At 30.9% G+C, this 21636-nt stretch overlaps 2 protein-coding genes across 4 annotated transcripts in view; both read left to right on the forward strand.

Annotated features, from left to right (window-relative positions):
• The first annotated feature begins 4555 nt into the window (after positions 1-4555).
• On the forward strand, positions 4556-8437 carry LOC105126197 (uncharacterized). 3 transcript variants are annotated; one of them, XR_842367.1, is made up of 3 exons: positions 4556-5155; positions 6425-6806; positions 7976-8043. XR_842367.1 is itself a non-coding variant. In XM_011026984.1 (3 exons), exons 1-3 carry the CDS (start codon positions 4637-4639, stop codon positions 8180-8182), a joined length of 894 nt encoding a protein of 297 aa, XP_011025286.1. In that variant the 5' UTR covers positions 4556-4636; the 3' UTR covers positions 8183-8437. The 3 variants fall into 3 exon arrangements, 1 of the variants encoding a protein (XP_011025286.1); XR_842366.1 differs by lacking the exon at positions 7976-8043 and adding an exon at positions 6896-7330; XM_011026984.1 differs by having other exon boundaries at positions 6425-6592; positions 7976-8437.
• A 10292-nt stretch (positions 8438-18729) lies between these two features.
• The window catches only part of LOC105126198 (protein phosphatase 2C 32-like), a 7524-nt gene continuing 4617 nt past the window's right edge, over positions 18730-21636 (forward strand). Inside the window, exon 1 of the mRNA XM_011026986.1 lies at positions 18730-21634. Within this exon, the coding sequence (XP_011025288.1) occupies positions 19923-21634 (1712 nt within the window). The 5' untranslated portion in view covers positions 18730-19922. The remainder of the gene's footprint in view (positions 21635-21636) is intronic.

Below are 21636 nucleotides of genomic sequence, written 5' to 3' on the forward strand. Positions count from 1 at the left end.
AAATTAATTTTTCCAATCAATATTGTTTCAACAAGTATTACCTTGATAGTGAGGATTCCACCATCATATTTTGTGATGTATAATGAGAAGTCTGAAAAAATCAATGGATTTAACTTTAAAAGGTAACAACATAAAATATTGATTTATGTGCCCGCCTTGAACTAGTTAAGTTCTTCTAGGAAAAATATTTAAGTTGTTAGATAATAAATATAATTTCATTATTCCTAGTTTCGATAGACAAAAAAAGCACGAGAAAATTATTCACTTAAAAGAATGATTGAGACTAGCTCAAGTATTCATCATTATCATCACTTAGAAGATGATAAAGTTGAGCTTTGAAAGAGCAAAATAACCAAATGACCAAAATATTTAGTTCTAATTTTTTAACTTGCATGTTAGAAAATGAACCTTAAACCTACTTTGAAGCAATGTTTTCTCTAGAAATTTTTTATTAGAATGAGATAATCAATAATAAAATTGAATTCATTATGAATAATCACACATGAGAACTAGAGGATTTTCCCCTTGAAAGTAAACCATTAGGTCATAAGTGAATCTTTAAAAGGAAGATGAATGTTTATGGCACTATTAATAAATACAAAGTTAAACTTGTTGTTAAAGGTTTTAAATAATAAGAAGGTGTTGATTATTTTGACATATATTCACATGTATCAAGAATAACTTTCATATGAATATTAATAGTCATTATAGTTACTAATAAGTTTGAAATATATCAAATGGATATAAAAAAAACTTTCTTAAAATGGTGACCTTAATGAGGAAGTTTACATTGAATAAACTGAGGGTTTTATTGTCAATGAACAAGAAAATAAAGTATATAAGCTTGTCAAATCATTATATGGTTTGAAAAAGCACCTAGAAATGACATATAAAAATAATAAGGTTATATTGTCAAATAGAATTAAAATCAAAAAAGTTAATAAATGTATTTATATGGAAAACACAAATAAAAGTTATGTCATTGCATGTTTATATGTGGCATATATGCTTATTTTAGTTAATAACGATCATATAATCAAGTCTACTAAAAACATGTTAACTAAATGAGTTCGACATAAAATACTTGAGTGTTGCAAATGTCATACTAGAAACAAATATCTCTATGATATCTGATATATTAGTAATCTCATTATATTGAGAAAGTTTTGGATAAATTTTCTAAAGGTGACAATAACATTATGAAAACATCAATGACTATAAGTGTCTACCTATCCAAAAATAAATCAATTAAGATATTCTCATATAATTAGAAGCTTGATGTGTGTTATGAATTGCATAAGACCTTATATTTTTTACTTGGTTAGCACACTAAATGAATTTTTAAGTAATCCAAGTATGGATAATTGAAAAGCAATATGAAGGGTAATCAAACATTTAAGGTACATCGTTGACTATAGGCTACATCATACTAGTTACCTAGTAGTACTAGAATGATATAATGATGTTAATTAGATATTTAACACTAAAGATTTGAAATCCACAAGTGGATATATCTCCACTCTTAATGGATAAGTTGTGTCATGAAAATTCTTTAAACAAATATGTATCACTGGATCTATAATAGAATTAGAATTCATTACTATTGATAAACCTGTAGAGGAAGCCAAATGGATTTGGAATTTTTTAAAAGATATTTCGTGTTGATCAAAACTAGTATCAACTGTTTGTATCTATTGCGACAATTAGTCAGCAATCAAAAGGGCACAAAGTTGTATGTATAATGATAAGCCTACACATATACATCATAAATATAATATTATTAAATATTTTCTATCAAATAGAGTTGTTTCTATTGACTCTGTAAATTTAAAGAAAATATTATAGATCCATTAACCAAAGGTTTATTGAAAGAGTTTGTGTATAATTCATCAAGATGAATAGATATAAAGCCTTTAAAAGATGAAAGAGTGTAATGATACTAACCATACCTAGTTGATTAGAAATCTCAAGTTATAGGTTCTAATTAAAAACTAAGTCGTATAACATTCTCGGTAGCAGTAAAAAATTATTATTTGTTACTTATTCGAGAGCTGAGCTCATAATGATTTTCATATCTTGGTATACCAGGTGAAGTATAACAAAATACTATTAATGAAAGATCACCTATATGAATGAAAAATATGGTTATTTCTTTGAGTTGTTCATGGCTGAATTAATTTTTTTAATAAAAGTTTAATTTCTCTAAAGCACTTATGAATACAAGAGTTGTTCATAGCTAAAATGAACACAGTAATGAGAATCAAAGGAAATCTTTGGGTGGAGAAATATGTGAATGCTATTGTCTTGGTTTACATAAAAAGCTAAATAGTTCAAGACATCACGTTTATTATTTAGTCAAATAAATCCAATAGTATTTTACTAGTGAAGGTTCAAAGTTAAAAGTTACATATCTTGATGTAGTAATCTATAAAATCAGTATCTCTCAATAAATCTTTAAGTCATTTTTAAATTGGTGAGACAATTTCTATTCATGTAGGGGATTGTTTAAAATTATTTTAAATAAAAAAAATTATATAGATGAATGAGAAATTAATCTCAAAGAACCATCGGTTTTCCTGCTCAAAGAACTCTTGATTTTTCTAAATTTAATTCTTGATTTATGGTGGCTAATCAATGATTGATAATGATGGGAATTAATTTTTTAACTTTTTAGTTTCTAAAATTCACTATAAAAGAGAGGTGAATGAAAAGTTTCAAACAATAATTTTTCCATATTTTCCCACACTCTCTTACCTCTTTTTTAGTGTTTTTATTCATTTTAATGTTCTGGTTTTCCTCCTAAATCTAGAATTTAAGAGATATTTGAGTTTTATATTTTTTTGGTTCAAAGATCTTGGTTTAGAAGCACATCTAAACCATGATGGTGTTATTGAAATCTTGAAAGATATATTGCATACATCTTAATTGCACAAGTAAGAAGCAATAAAATTTTAAGGGTAAAGAATTCATCCTTAATAACAATAAATTCTTAATAACAATAAAATTAAGATTTGTTACTTTAAAGTGTTTTAACAAGTAAATCTTCTTGTTTTAATTTAAGTATAGTTAATGTAATCATAAATAATTTAATCATGGTTATCTTGGGTTTATAAATTTAAATATATATAAACTCTAATCTTTCTTAATATATTTTTATTTAACGTGCCTCTATGATGATAAACTATTTATCCATATTAATTATTTTTAACTATAATTTTGTTATAATAAATTAGTCATATTTACACGCTATTCTAATACATCTATAAACTTTGATCTACATGTCTAATGTAAATGATTCCGAGCACTGCATTACAGGCATGGCTATGGTGACACATAAAAACTTTGACATGGCATAAAGTACAAACTAGAAATTACAAAAAGTTTGGATATTGAAGGTATAATCACAAGCTTAAGTATATTAGTTAAATACAGAAGCTGTATTTTTCTCAACAGAGTATGTTATGTGTTGGTCTGGCGGAGGTAACAAAAGTATTAATGGAAGGGTAATGTACAGCAGACAGCACAGCGAACCTCCATTTTTCCAACTGTTGTCGATCACGCTAACAGCCAGCCCCAGCTCATCATTGGCTGAATACGCAACAGGCCGACCTGAGCCGCCCTGCCAGTGAGACTGGAGGCTCATTTCTCCGACCCAGCCCAGTGGACTAGCTGGCCTAGCTTCACTCCATTTCATTTCGAGTTTAAGTTCGGTTAAATTTTTATATTTTTAAAATAATGTGTTAAAATTATGCTAATTTCGTTTTTAATTTAAAAGGAGAAAATGCGCTTATCTCACCAAAGGTCTTGTTTGGAATTTACTCTCTTAAAACGAAATCCAGTGAGAGATCCTCATTTAATACATGGTATTTCTTGAAATATGAGTTTTGAGGAAATAATCGATAAAAAGTTATTTGTATCTATTTAAAAATATGTCTTTAATTAATAAACCATTTGATTTCAAAATATCTTTCAAAATTTTTAAATAAAAAAGAATAAGAAAAATTAAAAAAATAATTGTTTACCATAAAAATATTTAACATAAAATTTTATAAGCAGGACTTTCTATGGAAAAAATCTAAAAATATTTTTATACATATTGCTTGCTTCATCGTAGATCTTATTATTATAATTTTGAGTAACAATTTACAAAAATTATTGAAAATTATTAGGTTTTGATATCTAGACAAAACAAATAATAACTTAATTTATTACTGTCAAAATCTTTAAAAACTAATATGTAACTATAAAAAAAATATTTAAAATATTTAATTTTTATTTATTTAAAAAAAATACTATAATTTTTATGAAAAAATAAAACACTTAATAATAGGAAAATAAAAAAAACTAATAATAAAAACAGAAAAAACTAATAGGAAAAAAAAAACTAATAATAAAAACAGAAAAAAAATTCTCTTTAAATAGAAAAAATCAAAATTACTAAAACTAAAAATCAAAATCTCGAAACTGAAAAAAATATTTATTTTCTAAAAGAGTTATTCATGGTTCAGGCAGGGCCAGCTCAGCTGCGGCTTTATGTGGCTCACAAAATCCAAAATTCCACAACTGCGCAGGCAGCTGCAAGGAAGAACGAAAGAAACGAAATGTGGGGTTGTTTTCGCCGTGAGGAAGCGAAATAATGCGCGCCTTTGGAATCCCAACAGACTCCAGCTTTTGCTCCTCTTATCCTTGTCTCTTGCTGCTCCCACCCTTTGTTAGCGTTACCCGCACCAACGCCACCACTGAACTCTCTTCTTTCTCTCCTAAATTCTTCGCAAACCTTAGCTCACAAACAAAGCACCGCCTTCTCTCTCACTTCCGACCCATCCCTCATTGTTCCAATTCCGGGTCAACTTTTTTGGACGACGACGATGATTATCACGACAATGATACTGATGATGATGATGGGTATTATTCGTATGTAGGCGAGGAGGAGGAGGAGGTGTCAGAAGACAGTGTGAGTGAGGATGGTGTTTTTATAGAGATAAAGAAGCTTCAAAAGAACTCGAGGAGGATTCGGTCCAAGATTTCCATAAATGCTAGCCTTGACACTGTGTGGAAGATATTAACTGATTATGAGAAGTTGGCTGATTTCATTCCCAGTCTTGCTGTCAGTAAATTAATTGACAAGAAAGACAATTTCGCTCGTCTTTATCAGGTATAATTCAACTCCCTCTCTTTTTCCTCAACACGGGGTTTGCTTTCTTTCTCTCTATACATCAGGCTATGTCATACGAGGTCTGCTTGTTCTAAAGCTTTTTTACTTCATAATCATTTCAAACGTTTTTGGAATGAATATGGCAAGCTAAATTAAATGCATTCTTGAAGATGATATTCCCGCAATTTCTTCTAAAAATTTCAGCTTAATGCAGCTTTAAATTGTACCCGGTGGTGTTTTCTTAACGAAAATATATATATATTAATGATTGTTAAAAAAAGATTACAAGTGATGGAAAGGAGTGTAGAGAGAGTTAAGGGAGGAGCAAGAAAAATTAGTTAGGGAGATTAAACTTTGCCAGGCGGTTCATGGGAGTGCAGACAGTTTAGAATCTCAGAACGTTCAGTAGAATAGTAACTGGACAGGAGAAAAGTGGTTTAATTGCTGGCTTGTGATGCGAGAATTTAGAGAGGTGGTGCTCTAGAACAAGCTTAAGTACGTTTTGAAGGGCTGTTTTTAGTGGAAATGAGGTGCCTTTTTCCATTAAGGAAGTTTTGATGGGGCATTGTTGGTGGATACGAGGTGCATTCTTCCATTAGGGAAGTTTTGAGTTCGAGAAATAATGTATTGATAGGGTGAAGTTTGTCATGGTAGCAAGTTTAGTGAAATTGTGGGGCATCAAAAACACATGGTTGAAGATTAGGCACCCTTTGACAGGTTTAGTTGAAAGGTTTGAGCCTTCTTGACCAATTATGATTAGCCTTCACCAAGCCAATTCTCCATTAGACATCGATAGACTGATTTGGGATCTTTCCATAAATAGCTTAATTTTTCTTGTGTGTCACTTGTTATGAAAACATCGATAAACAATTGATTGACAAGTAAATATTTGATTAACTGATAACCTTTTCTTCTATTTGCGCAGAACCTTGTTATATTTGTGATTTTCTGATCATTGTAAATTGAACCAGAGGAGTGCACTGTGGCTCTCTTTCGACATGCAACTGCACACAATTGCATAAGAATGTGCACATATTCTGGTGAACAACAACAGACACGCACATGATTTGCCTTTCTCCGCACTTGTGTGTGGGTTAAGAGTTCTTTGTACTGGAACCTAAGCTTGCATCTTAGGTTTTTGGTGGATATTGTTCTATGACTTGAATTCAAGACTGCTTGTTAAAATTCTTTCCACTGAAAACCTCATGATCATGAGTTCAGCCTAAACATTTTTCTTGACCTTGTTATATCTTATATTCTTCTTGACAGATTGGACAGCAAAACTTGGCATTTGGACTGAAATTTAATGCAAAGGCAATTTTGGATTGCTACGAGAGAGACCTTCAGACGTTTACTTCAGGGAAAAAACGTGATATTGAATTTAAGATGACGGAAGGTGACTTTCAGTGCTTTGAAGGAAAGTGGTCTATTGAACAGGTACAAATTATCTGTTTCTCTGTTGTTTAGCGTTTCTATATCTGCAGGCTATAATTTCATATATTTGAGATTTCAAGCTTCCTGGAATATAATATGAAAATCTATCCAAGTTAGTACAGTTTTTTCTAGGAGTGCTGACTTCAGATTTGCAGCATTAAGCAAGAGATAGGATGTGCTTTTATTGCTTACCCTGGAAAAGATCACAGCTGACATGGTAGGCACCTGAAAGATTTGCGTTGCTTTTGTGTTCACCAAAATAATGTGAAATGAGGGTAGTAACGAAGGTATCCCTTTGTAAAGCAGTTTGAAGAACTGAGGTTATAGAACTCCGCAAATAGATACTTCCCTGAAATGATTGAACCAAGAATCTAGTAACATGTTTAATCAATTTTTTTACTGGAGCATGTTAGATACTATGTACTAAGCATGTTGAGTTGGTGGAAGAGCCAGGGGAGGCCGGTTGATGCCAAGGAGAGTGTCAAGGAAAAGATAAGAGGCAAGGAGAATCGAAGGTATTTCATACCTGGCTAGCTCATTTTGATGAGGAGCAGAAAGGGAAAGATTGACTGGAAGGCTGAATTGAATGTCCCAGTATCTCATCGATGCTAGCCACGATGAAATGTAAGAAGATTCGAATAAGGAGAATTCCCTCTAAGCTGAAGTAAACACTCTCAACAGCAAGCCGATCGAGTAGGAAGAGTAACAGCTAGGAGTTAGGGCTTAAGAACAGCTGGCACAGAGTTAGCCGATAACCCAATGGATAAAGGTTTTGGGTTAATATTTGGAGTCTGATGCATATATGCGACTCCACTCTGTGACTCCTCCCTGATTCCTCTGCAGTTAATGACAACTGGGCATTCCAGCCAGTGTTTAAAGTTTTGACTGTGACACTGTGTTTTAGATTAAGGGTAGACATTATATACATCTGCAAGACATCTAATTTACATGAAACTATATTGATAAAACTTGTCTTAAAAATGCTTCATATATCGTACAATCCCATTAGACACTGAACTCGATAGAAAGTGACTTTCTATTCCTTGATTATTGGGAATGAGCAATTGATCCTTCTTTTCCATCCAGCCTATGGAGGCTATATCCTCTGCTAATACTAAGAAAATTGTGTAGTTTGTAATTGCTTTGTCTGTGTTCTCGAATCCGATTTTGTGCACTAGTTTATTCTATCATTGCTTGCACATTTTAATTAATTGATTTGCATTGCACATCAGCGAGCCATATAGTTTCCGTGACCCAACAGCTGACCACCATGTACAATTTATGAATAATAAGCTGGTTCTTTTATGACTTTTGGCGAATAAGTCTTTGAGTATAATTTACTGTTTCATTGGAAAGCATATGATTCAAATATGATGGCTCATGCAGTTTACCAAACCCAAAACTGAAGATTCACTTGGTCAAGAATACGAGACAGCTCTTTCATATTTGGTGGATGTAAAGCCCAAGATATGGTTGCCAGTTCACCTAATTGAAGGTAGAATCTGCAAGGAGATAAAGTCAAATCTCACGTGCATCCGTGAAGAAGCACAGAAAATGATTGGTGATGCCCTGCAGGACCAGCAGTCTTATTGACATAACCAGCTAATATCGTCTGGGAGAGCTGTATATTTTGTCGATAACATCGTCTGATGAATTGTGGTGGAACTAATAATTCAACTTACCTGCATCTCTCCATCATCTGAAACCATTTGTCTAAAGAGTCATCCCGTTGGTTTGACAAGTAGAAGTTTGATTCGTAGCACCTGTATCTTGCTCACCAAGAAACCAAATTATATTCGTTTCGTATGGCAGTCCTGAGAAACACTCGACTCTAGATTCTGCTCTTCATGTGCCAACTGCTGGTATTTTTCAGCTCTGCCCTGCGCATCATACTGTGGATATCCCAAACGCTCAAATTCTTATTCCTTTATCCCTTTAACGATAAAGAAATTCCTCTGGGACGTAACATTAAAGTGAATCCATGGCTTCAACTTTATTAAAAGAGTGTCTCACAGACCGCAATCTAAGGTGAACAAGATGTTAAATGTATGGTGAAAAGGTAGGGTAAAATGTCCCCGTGGTTGGTCCCAAGTGGCGTAAAAACTAATCAGTAAGAAGAGATCAACTTGTGACATGGGTCCACTAGGTTAAATAACATTTGGATGCAAGTGATGCTACAGCCACTTGTTATTGTTCAGGTGCTTTTACACACAGTCTCTCTGACTTCCATTTCAATTCCAAATGGGATCGGCACTGACATCTTGAGTTGAGTAGGCAAGAAAGCTGGATCATTAGGAATGGCTTGACTGCAGAATTGTCCTACTAGTTTCAACTATATGGCAGCACATGACTTGCTAACCTAAATCAGCACCTCTTGAGTTTTTTTTTCTTTTTCTAAAGGGATAAATCGGACAATTAGCTGTTTAAAAATATTGGGGTTAAAAAATACAACATTCCAATAATTTCATGGTTTAGAAACATATTACTTGATATAGATCAGCATTTCAGAAGCGCGATAGAAAACCGATGAATGATTCATGAATCAGCGTCTCAGAGTTTTTTTTTCTTTTTCTAAAGCTCCTCCGCGTAGGCCTGGCTGGCTTCATCATTCATGGCTGCTCATGAGTTGTCATAAAACAGAGGCATTGCTCCAGTACTCTATATAGTGACAGGAGCTCGAGGGCGCAAGAAATCAGGTAGACCTAGCTAGCACCTTTACATGTTCGCCTTTCCCGCAACTAGACTTCCACATACCATGTCTAGTCTGAAAAACAAGAGAACAGGTAACCAAAAAAAGATAAAACAAGAATATATGCCCTTAGATCTCATGCTTTCCGATGCAAGTCATTGCCAAAATGGGTTCGCCTTTGCATCGCTTGCAAGTTCGAGCACGAGTGCAGATAATGTTCGTGGGAAATTGTTAAAAAAACCATTAACGAATCTTAACATCTCTGGAAACACAAGTGTTTCTCCCCTCAAAAAATTGAAATCTCTTTCTTGGTTAATTATAACGCAGTAGTTTTCACCTGTGTGGGTTCCAAATTTAATAAATTAAAAGCAACATCATTTGTTAAAAAATAAAATGAAAAAACGCAACATCAAACAGCATCATGATTCTTTTGGCAAATGTAATAATGATCCACTGCTCTTTTTTGTGCTCAAAGCTTCAGACCCGTTATCATTCGATAGGACCAGTTGGCATGTGTGATTGGATAGCTTTTTTTTCCTTTCCTGGAGGAACCTTTTGGATCGAGCAAACCCATTATGGGTGTAATAAAGGAAAACACGATGGATTTAAACATAATCACAATTAATCATCATCTCTAAGCACGTAATTGTCAAAACCTGTGACCTTTTGGTAAGTAATAATCAACCGAAACACACCACAAGTGGATTTGGAGAAAAGGAGTTGGCCTGTCTCCTGAAATATTCCCCTTCTGTCTTCTGTGAAGACTTGAGTATTTTATATATATATTTATATAAGAAAAACCAGAAAGTGTCGTATTCTAGCGATAGTGAATCGGAAGGATGTGAAGAATCACATCAGATTATATATATATATATATTCTACTTTCTTTCTTCTTATAAATATATATATATTAAAGATTATATATAGAAAAATAATTGGACCTAGTTGAAAAAGAAAAACTAGTAATACTTATATAATATTTGGATGATGGAACCCACGAGTTAAAATAACAAAATCTTCTATTGAAAAACAAAACCTAGTTCAGGAACGGATATTAATTAGAAGAACGAAAGTAGAATATATATATATATATATATATATATATATATGAAGAAGTCAGGAAATAAAAAATTTCATGTACAATGAATGAAATATTTTTAAAATATTAAGATAATAATATATTAAATAATATTTAAAAAAAAATTAAAATTAAGATAAAGATATACTATATTAGTCTGCGTCAATCATATTTAATTCGTAAAATTTACAATCTAATATATAAGCTTGTTATAATCCCATGAAATCTAAATTAAAATAAATTAGAAGATGCAATTTTAATTAATCAAGTATTAAAGGATTAAAATGAAAAAAAAAACATTTAATTAAGAGAAAAAAACACAAAAAATGACCCAAGCAAATCTAGATTGGTGGTCTACACTATATGTCGACTCAAGCCAAATTATTTCTAATGTAAAAAAAATAAAAATGCTCAGGCAATGCTGTTATTTTTAAAGAAGAAATGAAAATTTAAAACTTGGATAATTGATTTGAACAAATATATTAAGTCAGGTTAATTTAATAACATGGTTAATGTTTTTTCTAGAGAACAAAAATAAAAAAACCTGAGATAATTCAAATTATTTTTAAAAGTAGTGACAAATCCTATAGAAAACTAAAAAAATTACAAAACTCAATCTCTAAATAAACAAAATATTTAATGATAAAATTTAAAAAAAAAACTTGAATTTTTTTTTTTTAAAAAGATGGTGACATACTAGATGATACTTCTTTTAAAACAACTATGGAGCAGTTAATTTTATTTAATTTAAAAAAAATCTTTAAAAATAAGTTAAATTGAACAAAAAATAACATATATAAAGACTTGAGATAACTCAATATTCTTTTAACATTAATGACAAATCCTATATAAAATCAAGAAAATAAATAAATTACAATGCCCAATATCTATTAAATCAAATTTTAAGGGATGAAACTGAAGAAACATAAATTTAAAAAACAAAAAAAAAAAGTAAATCTGGTAAATTTCCTATACTTAGGTTAAGCTTTCAAATTCACAACCCATTAAATTCTAGATTCTGGTCAATCAAAAAGCTTAATTTAATATTAAATGATGAAATTAAAAAAAATAATATATTAATTTAAACAAATTTAATATTTAAAAAATAACAATAAAAAATAAGGATAAAATATGACATGTAAATATAACGAAGGAGGATGAAATTGTAAAAAAATAAATTTAAAAAATTATCCTAGATAAAATAAATAACAATAAAAAAAACCAAATCTAAAAAAAATGGATGAAGGATAAAATAAAATAAAAATTCAATTCCATAAATTAATTTAAATTAGAAAAATAACAATTAAAAGACTAGGAACTAAATCCTAAGAAAAAATAAACTAAAGGGCTACTATGAAAGACTAAGCACAAAAACCAAAAAAAAAAAAGAGAGAAGAAAGTCAATCATTGCTAAACTATAAATAATTTTATTAACTATAAATAGTAGTCCCGGCCATGAAAAATTGAAAATACTAAGGAAGCTCACTTCGCTTCGCCATGAGCAGTGACGTGCACATGTCATCCAAAGATGATGAGATGACTCACTCGTTTATGTTAAATAAATACGCTAACAATTGATTTTTAGTAATTAAATTATTAAATCACCACCACATTATTACTATAAAAAATAATATGAAATTATAAATATACCCCTAAAATCAAGACAAAGATTCTTTCTTGTTCCAATAAAAAAACCTCTTAGATGCAAATTATTTTATTTTATTTTATTTTTTGCTTTTAATAGTAACCAAATAACTTAACTATGCAAAGGATTATGAAAATACTAAGCTATCTTTGAACAATTTTAGAATGGTAAATAAGCTATGTGTTCAAGACCAGTTCATTGGTTTTTTTAATGAAGAGTAAAAATATAATCTCACTATTACAAACCACAATAAATTAAGTCATTTATTTATATAACGATTTTTTCGCGTTCTTTAAGCTACTGTAATTTTATAAAAGATACTTTTAAAATAGAACACGTCAATGGAGGTTACCTATTTTTTCAAGCCATATTGGAAGAGTATATTCCACGTGATTTAATGGATTTACAGAGGTATTTTCTTGTGTGTTAACCTTAAAATTCAAATTAAAAAATTAAAAATAGAAACCAGTATATATATATATATATATACACATATATATATATATATATAGACACACAAACTAAGAAAAACCGGATAAACATTTTTTTATTGTTTATATGGACAGGAAGGGGATTCCATATTTTTTTTATTTTTTAATATTAAATTTGTGTTGAATTTTTTTATTAGTTTTTATAATTTTATTTTTTAACATGTACTGCATTTTAAGTCTATTGTCACAATTTATTTCAGTTTATTTTATATAAAGTTATTTCATTAACAAACAATTATTGTAATATTTGATTTATATTTAATTTCATGAGTATTTATTTTTATTTTTATAAAATTAAATAAAAATAATTTTTTAAAAATAAAGTTATTAAGTTAAGTGGAGTCCATGACTCGAATTATAGATTTGATATGTTAAATATTAAATTTCATATCAACTCAATATGTTATCGTCTCAATATTAAAAAAATATTATTTTTAATTTTTTTAATCAAACTATTTTTTTTTTATCAATTATTCATATTATTTTTAAATTTATTTAATTAACTTATATCATGTCTAAATAATTTTTATATAGTTAAATTTTCAACTCAGGTTAAATAATAAAATAAATTAATAAGTTTTCTTTTTTTATTCGACTTGCTTGCATAGCGTCACCTAATACACTAATAATTACTTACAAAACAACGAATTAGAGTCGTCGTATGATGCAGTTTGGGACCTTTTTGCGAGAGACGCCCACTTCAACCACTTTATATGTATATATAACGAATGTCATTATTATTTATTAATGGATTTAATGATTATTCAATTCTTGTGTGCAAAAATCTTAAAAACACACTGGAGAAAGAAAAACAAACCTCGAGGGTTGTGACACGTGTATGTAAGGAGAGGAGTAATTAGTTAGCGTTGAAATTAGAATAACAGAGCCTCGAAGGTAACCTCTGTTTTCAATCTTATAGTTTAGTGGATTTGGTCGAGTCAACAATATGGGGTGGGTGGCTGGGTGTCGTGGGACATCGAGTGGAGTTGGCGTCCTGCGCATGTTACCATTCGGGCAGTAAGACCACACTCATATGTTTTGTTTTTATGTGCAAACATATCTTGTAAGGATCCCTGTAAGTGTTTTTTTCCCCCCCTTTCTTTGCCCTTGTTTCTTGACTGAAAACATGCGTGGCCTATATACTATTCCCTCCGTTCTAGAGTAGCTGGCCGCTTGCGTTTCGAAGTCGGTCAAACGTTTTTAATATTTTCCTCTCGTTCATTAAGTTAGTATTATATATATAAAAGAATCATATCCATAAGATTATCTAAAAAAGAGTAGGTGTATAGCGTTGTATTGTGCAAATATTTTATTTATGAGATTAAAAAATGTTGGGAGATTTTTTGTATTTATTGGGTGCTTTGAAATTATTTAATTGTATTATTTATTTGCTTATAATAAAAAAATTATGATAAACTCTTTAAATAAGCAAAACACATAAATATAGATAAATACAAGTGCAAGAAGAGATAAGGTTTAATCTAGTTAGAATCATAAATGATCTTTAATAAATTTAAATCCATAAGATTATCTAAAAGAAGTAGTTGAATAGCACGTATATTTGTATTGTGTAAATCTTTTATTTATAAGATTAATACAAATGAAAAGATTTTCTTGTATTTATTATATGTTTTGAAATTATTTATTTGTGTTATTTTTTTATATACGACTGGAAAATTATGAAAAACTTTTTTGATGAATAAAAAATATAGTTATGGATAGATATGAGTGGAAAAAAAATAAAATGATTTAGTCTTGTCAGCTGTATAAAGCTAAATTTTAAGGTAAAAAATTTGACTTGGTGACAAGTATTAAAAACAGTTAATTATTTTAGAAATTGCGAGGGTATGGGCAAGAATGTATATTTTAATTTGATCTATTGTTTGCCACCACTTATAGCTAGTTTAAAAACATATTTAGTGATAATAAAAAGAAGTGGATAAAAAAATTAAGAGAATTAGTTCAATTTATTTTTATATTTTAAGCTTAGTCTTCGAAGTCCAATTGGTCTCAACTTATTCTTATACTGCATGTCATTCTTCAGTCTATCGTGTTAATGGATATTTTTATCAAAACTTGCTGAAGAATTATTCATGTAAAATACTTAAAATTAACCTGGTTTATTAAAAAGTAAATAAAATTAATGAATTGCAAAATATTTTAAAACTATTTATAATGATTATGATGATGTCATTATCACATCTCAAATAAAAGATTAGGATATTAGTCACTTATATAGTATTATGATTCTATTTATTTTTAATAGGCGTGTTTTCAAGAACAAAACTCATTGTAAGAGTAAACTCATATCAATTGAGACAATACTTCTTAGAAAATACATCATGAATGGATATAAATACACATCATATTTTGCAAGTCACCAATGCACTTTAAAATATTTGTAGGAAGGTTTTTTATCTTTATATAATTAATATGATGTTTTATCTACTTTTTATAGGGATATTATTTCAAGAATATAATTAACAATTAAAATTATCTATTCATGAATTATGAGATGCTCTTGAACTTGGAGACATGATACTCATCATTTCTTTTAGTAGTTTGGTGGATAATAAAATTTTTAAAACATAATTCACTAATGCTTTGTATTCTTCACCTCAATCATTTTTTATTAAGTTGATTTTTAACTTTATTTTTGTAATGTTTAAACATTTCAAATAACTTATTTTTATTTTTAAGTAATTATATATAAAAATACCTTGTGTGTTTATTTGTAAAGTAACATGATAGATTTTTCTAATTTCTAGTTTACATAGATTTTAAATTATTAATATCTAAATAAATTAAACTTAGAGGTTCACTATTTTTTTAATAAATTTTGATTTTAACAAGTCTTACACCTCTGACTTTTTTGAAAAATCATGCCTAGTAACAATTCAAGATTGATTAACATTTATAGACAATTATAATTCACATATCCTAACCTACCATACCATATAACACAAGACTTAAACAAGTAAGAAAAATATATGTTATTGTTGTTGTTGTTTTCTCATCCTTGGTTGCAATAGTTATTATATTTATTGTGAAGAGTTCATCACTAAAATATCCTATTTTGACTAACATTTTATTTTTAGAGAGTATAAATTTGTCAATCCATAAACTTTTTTTAAAAATTATTTTTGCTCAATAATGAATAGACATTAAGTTCTTCATGATAATAATAACATGGAGCATATTATTAAAGTGATAAACTTTTAGAAGTCATCTCCAATATAACCTTCACAATAACTTGAAAGTTGAAGAATTTTCTCCATGTACATCTATTCACCACCCATTTATTTTTAAGTGAGAAATATCCTCTTCGTGGCGCATACATGTTTTGTTGCAAGCTATGTAGAACATATTTCTTTTAACCTTAGTTATATTGATTGTTATAATTAAAACTAATGCATAATTAAATATGCTAGTTATCATAATTAATTCATGTTGTTTTGCTTTAATTACCAACCATGAAAATAACAAAGACTTGGTAATTTTTTTGCTTTCAATCTAGACTTTTTTCTTTGAAAACAAAAAAGAAAGTTCATACTTCTTAGTCATAGGCTGAATATATAAATGAGCTAATAAAAAGTAATTTTTATGAACCAAAAAATTATTTTATAATAAACTCAAATTCAAGTATAATATAAATTGACAAAAAATAAACTTAAACACACAAATCTCAAGCTGAGCCAAGCAATCGCGTTTGACTTTAACCCAAAACCACTTTATTTATACTTGTTTATGACCATTCAACTTCTTACTATATGAATTATAGGATAATATTGTATTTTTTTTCAATATGTAATATTAGGTTATGGGATTCAAAAAAAACATGCCAACTAAGAGTTTTTAAGATTAATTCTCTATTCACCCATAATTTATTTTAATCATAATAATGTTTTAAGTCAAAGAAATTTTGTTGAAGAGTATTTTCAAATAAAGTTTCAATCCTAAAATAAAATGAATGGATCTTATTTTTAATTTGACCTCAAATATGCTGATTAGTCATAATTTTAAACAAAATTTCTATTAACATTAGCCTATATAGATATATAAATGAAATATCCTACATGTCAAACTTGATTTCTCACCATGACATAATGATTGGCTATATAATATTTGATTATCCATCTTAGCATGTCATAGTCTAACATTATAGAAAACACTAAAAGAAATGAGGAAAATATTGTTCCTTGCACACTGTTCACACATTACATTTCATTGTGCATTTCTAAAGTGATTTTTTTTTCCACTTTGGTCATCAAAGTTTTTTTCTCCTTAATTCAGTTCTTTTGTAGTTAAATTTATCACCGATTAGCTCTAATTTGTTGAAAAATGGTAGGATTGAAAGATACAAAACAAAAGTGAAAAATGATAAAAAAAACTTGGTAACCCTTTAAAGTTTGTACAAAAAGTTTATTTTAATCTTTTAACTTTTTTATTTATTTATTTCCAGTCCCATCAGTTTTTTATCATTAAATTGTGGTCAAAAAATTCATTTTTCTCATCTTTTAGCCCTTGGTTTGAGGGAGAGTAGAGAGTGTCATCAGATTTTGGTAGTTGAGAGATAAAGTCTTAGTTAAAAATGATTTTGAGTATAAAATTGATTAATCTTAGTGGTAATGAGTTTTATTCATTTAAGGGAGTCTCACTAAGGTGTTCTTTGTCCATCTAATCACTTGAAATGATAGATATGAGTTGGGTAAGTCTTTTGATTTCGTGTTGATTTTGGGTTTCGAGTTATCTAAGGCTATTTATAGGTTTGTCAAGGTATATAATGTGTTTTGTGTCAAAATGGGTTGAAAATCGAGAAAAAAACCCTTGGCTTGAATTTTTTACAACCTTTTAGTTGCTAAAAACTAGGTCAACAAGCGACGCATCTCTTATTTATTTATCTTTTTTTAAAATAAAGGTTGATAACAAGTTGTATGCCCTTTGAAAGATAAAAAAAAACATCAACTCAGTTGAGGTGCGAGGATCTAGGACGGGTGGCCGATGCATATAGGCTTATAAGACCATGTATGCTAGGTTATCCAGCCAAGGCCCATGCGATTAGGCCTCTATTTTTTGATTTTTTTTTTATAGTTTTGAGTTTTTATAAAAAAAAATAAAAATAACTTTTTTTTTATGATATTTTAAATTGCATTACAAACTATATTTTATTTATTTTATCCTGTCAAAAAATTATGAGCCATGCAAGATTTAAGGCATATTAGCAAGCCTGCTTTTGAGATATGCTTAATTTTTTAAGCGTGACCAAGAGAGAAGTGTTTTAAGAGGTTTTTAAGCACGTTAAAATTGAGTTTATCAAACATAAATACATTTCATAAGTGCAAGTGTAGCTTTCTACCCTTTTAAACGACTTCTGTGATTATTTTACAAAAATAATAAGTTTGTTTAGTGAATAGAGATCTACTAAACAAATAAATCAATCACTTCGCAATAGACTTATTTTTGTTGTCGAAAAACTAGACAAAAGCAAGATCGATTTTCGTTATGATCCTGTTCATCCAACAACTGCCAATGAGAGCTGTTTCTGGCAAAGCAATTCAAAACTTAGAGCCAGCTTCCCTTTTGTTTGTAATGGTTACATGCACGGAACGCTGGAGACATCCTGGCATGACATTTGACGTCCAAGTTGACTTTTGTATTTGCAATTAATGATTGAAGGGAAGAACAGATCCTGGAATTATATCGCAAACAACCGAATAAATGGACTCCAAATACATATTAGTACCGATATTAATTAAAATCTTCCCATCTCTATTTAATACCATGTGAAAATGATTAGAAACCGACTCTTGTTATTTTCAGTTAAAAAACATTTAAAATTAAACCGAAATCAGACCAGATAGATGGCCTGTATTTTGCTGTGAGCTGAGCCAATAAAAAACATTTAAAATTAGATTGAATTGGATAAATAATTGTTTTTTGCTGTGAATTAATTGAATTTTTTTATACTTTAAAAAATTATTTAAACATGATTAATAAATTAATTTTATAAGTTATAAATTTTTGTATTATTAAAAGTAAATAAATAATTTTATTGTGGGAATCTACAGTAAAATTATTATTATTAGGTAGAGAATACAGTGAAAGTACAAGGAGTTTTAATGATGTATTATAAAAAAAAGCAAAAAGACATCAATACCATCATAGATCTTGTTCTACTTTCTCATGTAGATTACAATCTCTATTCTTTAGTATTTAAATATAAATCCGACAAAATTTGTCATTATTTAACTTAGAAAAATGTCACCAATTGTAACTACAATATAATTTTTGGTAAACCAAAGTCAAAATTAAGAATTGAATCCCCACTTACCCCATCATCTAATCTTGTTGATGAGCATGATGATGATGATGGGCAGTGCCACCACCAATAATTTGCCAGAAAAACCAAACGAAAAGATGAAGAAGAAGAAAAACACAGTCACCAAAGAAAACCAAATCCAATTTGCATCGCAGCAGCAGCAGCAGTCTCAACTTTTCAACTCAGCTGAAGAAACTTTTTATTTAATTGTTTTTTTGCCCCAACTTATTTAATTTTTCTGTTTTTTTTTTACCCTCCCAAACCATTTGAAAACCCCAAGAAAGAGAGACCTCTCCTTGATGAACTCAAAACTTTGATTCCTCATCATCACACCAAATCCCAGATTTTTACTTATATTTTTAATTAACACTCACTCCCTAATAAAACAACAACAAATACCCACATTTCCTCTCTTCTCCAACATCTTCATCCATAAGTCTAAAACTTGGCTCTCTCTCCTTTTTTCTTTTTTTCCTTTTCTGGGTTACTTATTTCTTAACAGCTGTGTTTGTTTTGCATGACTGAATCATGAGGGATAAAATCAAACTGGGTTCTTGGCTTTTCATTTGGGGACTTTGTCAGATTCCATTTATTGCAAGAAAAGAAAAGAAAAATCTAGTCTAGTGCCGCATGGGTTTTGCATCTGATGTGTTCCATATGCTGTCCCTCTCCCTCTCCCTCTACCTCTGTTATTTTAAGACATCTCTCTTAGATCTGTTTGCTGCTGTAATTGATCCACTACTTTATTCATGCCCCTCTACTTCTTCCTTCCAAGGTTAGATCATCACATTTCAAGCTTCATATCTATTAATTTATATGATTTTCTTGATGTTTGAATTCAGCTCGTTGTTTATACCGGTGGGTTTTATGCTCTAGTTTAAATATTTATGGTTTGCTATACACAAGGGGCTCTGGGGTTTTATTGCTTCTGGGGTATGAGAATTTGATGATGTGTAGATACTTGAAGAGTTATAAGGTGGTTGGGAGGTTTCATTGGTTTTGCGGATTTTGTTTAAGTTGCTTTATGTTGTATGCGCTTATGGTGCAAAGTGAGATAAGCCCTCCATATAAGAGGTCCTGTAAGCCTTTTCTGTGAGGTCTTTATTGCAAAATGGGTAACGGCACTTCTCGTGTCGTGGGTTGTTTTGCCCTTAATGGTAAGAATGGTGTTGATTTAGAGTTTTTAGAGCCACTGGATGAAGGATTAGGCCATTCATTTTGCTATGTTAGGCCGCCTATTTTTGATTCTCCTGCCATTACCCCCTCAAACTCTGAGAGGTTTACAGTTGATTCTAGCACTCTAGATTCTGAAACATTAAGTGGGTCGTTTAGACATGATATGATAGATGATCCCTCAGGTTTGCATAGACCAAACAAGACTTTCCCTGAAACTACATTTAAAACAATATCGGGGGCATCAGTTAGTGCCAATGTTTCGACTGCTAGGAGTGGTAACCAGAGTGCACTGTTGGCTAGTGAAGTGCAAGAGCCAGCTGCTTCATTTGAGAGCACATCATTGTTTGCTGCAATTCCTTTGCAGCCAGTGCCTCGTGGCTCTGGACCTTTGAATGGCTTTATGTCTGGTCCTCTTGAGAGAGGTTTTGCCTCTGGTCCTTTAGACAAGGGCGGTGGCTTTATGTCTGGACCAATTGAGAAGGGGGTAATGTCTGGTCCTCTTGATGTCACTGACAAATCCAACTTCTCTGCTCCACTTGCACGTGGTCGTCGGAGACCCCATTTCCAGCGTTTAGTGAGGAGTGTGAGTGGACCTATGAAAAGCACTCTATCACGAACATTCTCACGACATTCGATGGGCTCAGGTTGGATGCAGAGGGTTTTTTTGCACCCTGTTACCCAATTGGCCTGGCAAGTTAGGGAGCCAAAGTTTCGGACAGAAGCCTCGAGGAATTGCCTTGAATCAGGGCCATCAGAGGGCGAGTATGTGAACATTCGCAACTTGCAATGGGCTCATGGCAAGGCTGGGGAAGATAGGGTTCATGTCGTGCTTTGTGATGAGCAAGGATGGTTGTTTATTGGGATTTATGATGGCTTTAGTGGTCCAGATGCGCCAGATTTTCTGATGAGCCATCTCTATAGAGCTATAGATAGGGAGTTAGAAGGACTGCTGTGGGATTATGAACATAAATCTTCCAATGATCCTATAAAAACTGAACTGTCAAGGAGTAGAATTGCTGAGGCTGGTTCAGGGTGCAGCAAGGAAGAGCAGCCAAACTCGAGTCAAGTAACTTCTTGCAGTTTAAACAAATTGTGTAATCCTGGAGATGTCAGGGGTCAATCTTCTAATTGTGAGATAGTGGAGGAAAGTGATGTCCGGGGCAGTCAGCAACAAAAATCTAATTGTGAAACGCATAGCAGCTCAGGCTCTGCATCTGCCTCTATTCCAACTGCCAACTTGGCTGGCAAAGGAAGGAAAAGCATGCGACTTTATGAGCTGCTGCAGATGGAATCATGTGAAGGATTGGGTTCTGCATCAACGTCAGTGGTTAAAAACCAAAGAAGCAGATCGTGGAATTTTCAACCAGGCTCAGAAGCTTTGGGTTTCAATCAAACTTTGCGAAAAGAACCTTCTAGGTCTTGCTCATTGGATAACTGCAAAGGAGATGGTTTTAATCATCGGGGTGAAGATCCAACTACATCAGGAGAAGATGGAGGGATTGGACTTGAATCTGGTAATCAAGGAGGTGGAACTGATCTTTCAGTTTCTGTTCAAAGACAGGGAACGAGAAAGTCTATTATCAGCTCAAAGATCCGGAAAATGTATCGGAAGCAGAAGTCCTTGCGGAAGAAACTCTTTCCCTGGAGTT

Source organism: Populus euphratica, unplaced genomic scaffold (genome assembly GCF_000495115.2).
Source record: "Populus euphratica unplaced genomic scaffold, PopEup_1.0 scaffold75.1, whole genome shotgun sequence".
Classification (NCBI taxonomy): domain Eukaryota; kingdom Viridiplantae; phylum Streptophyta; class Magnoliopsida; order Malpighiales; family Salicaceae; genus Populus; species Populus euphratica.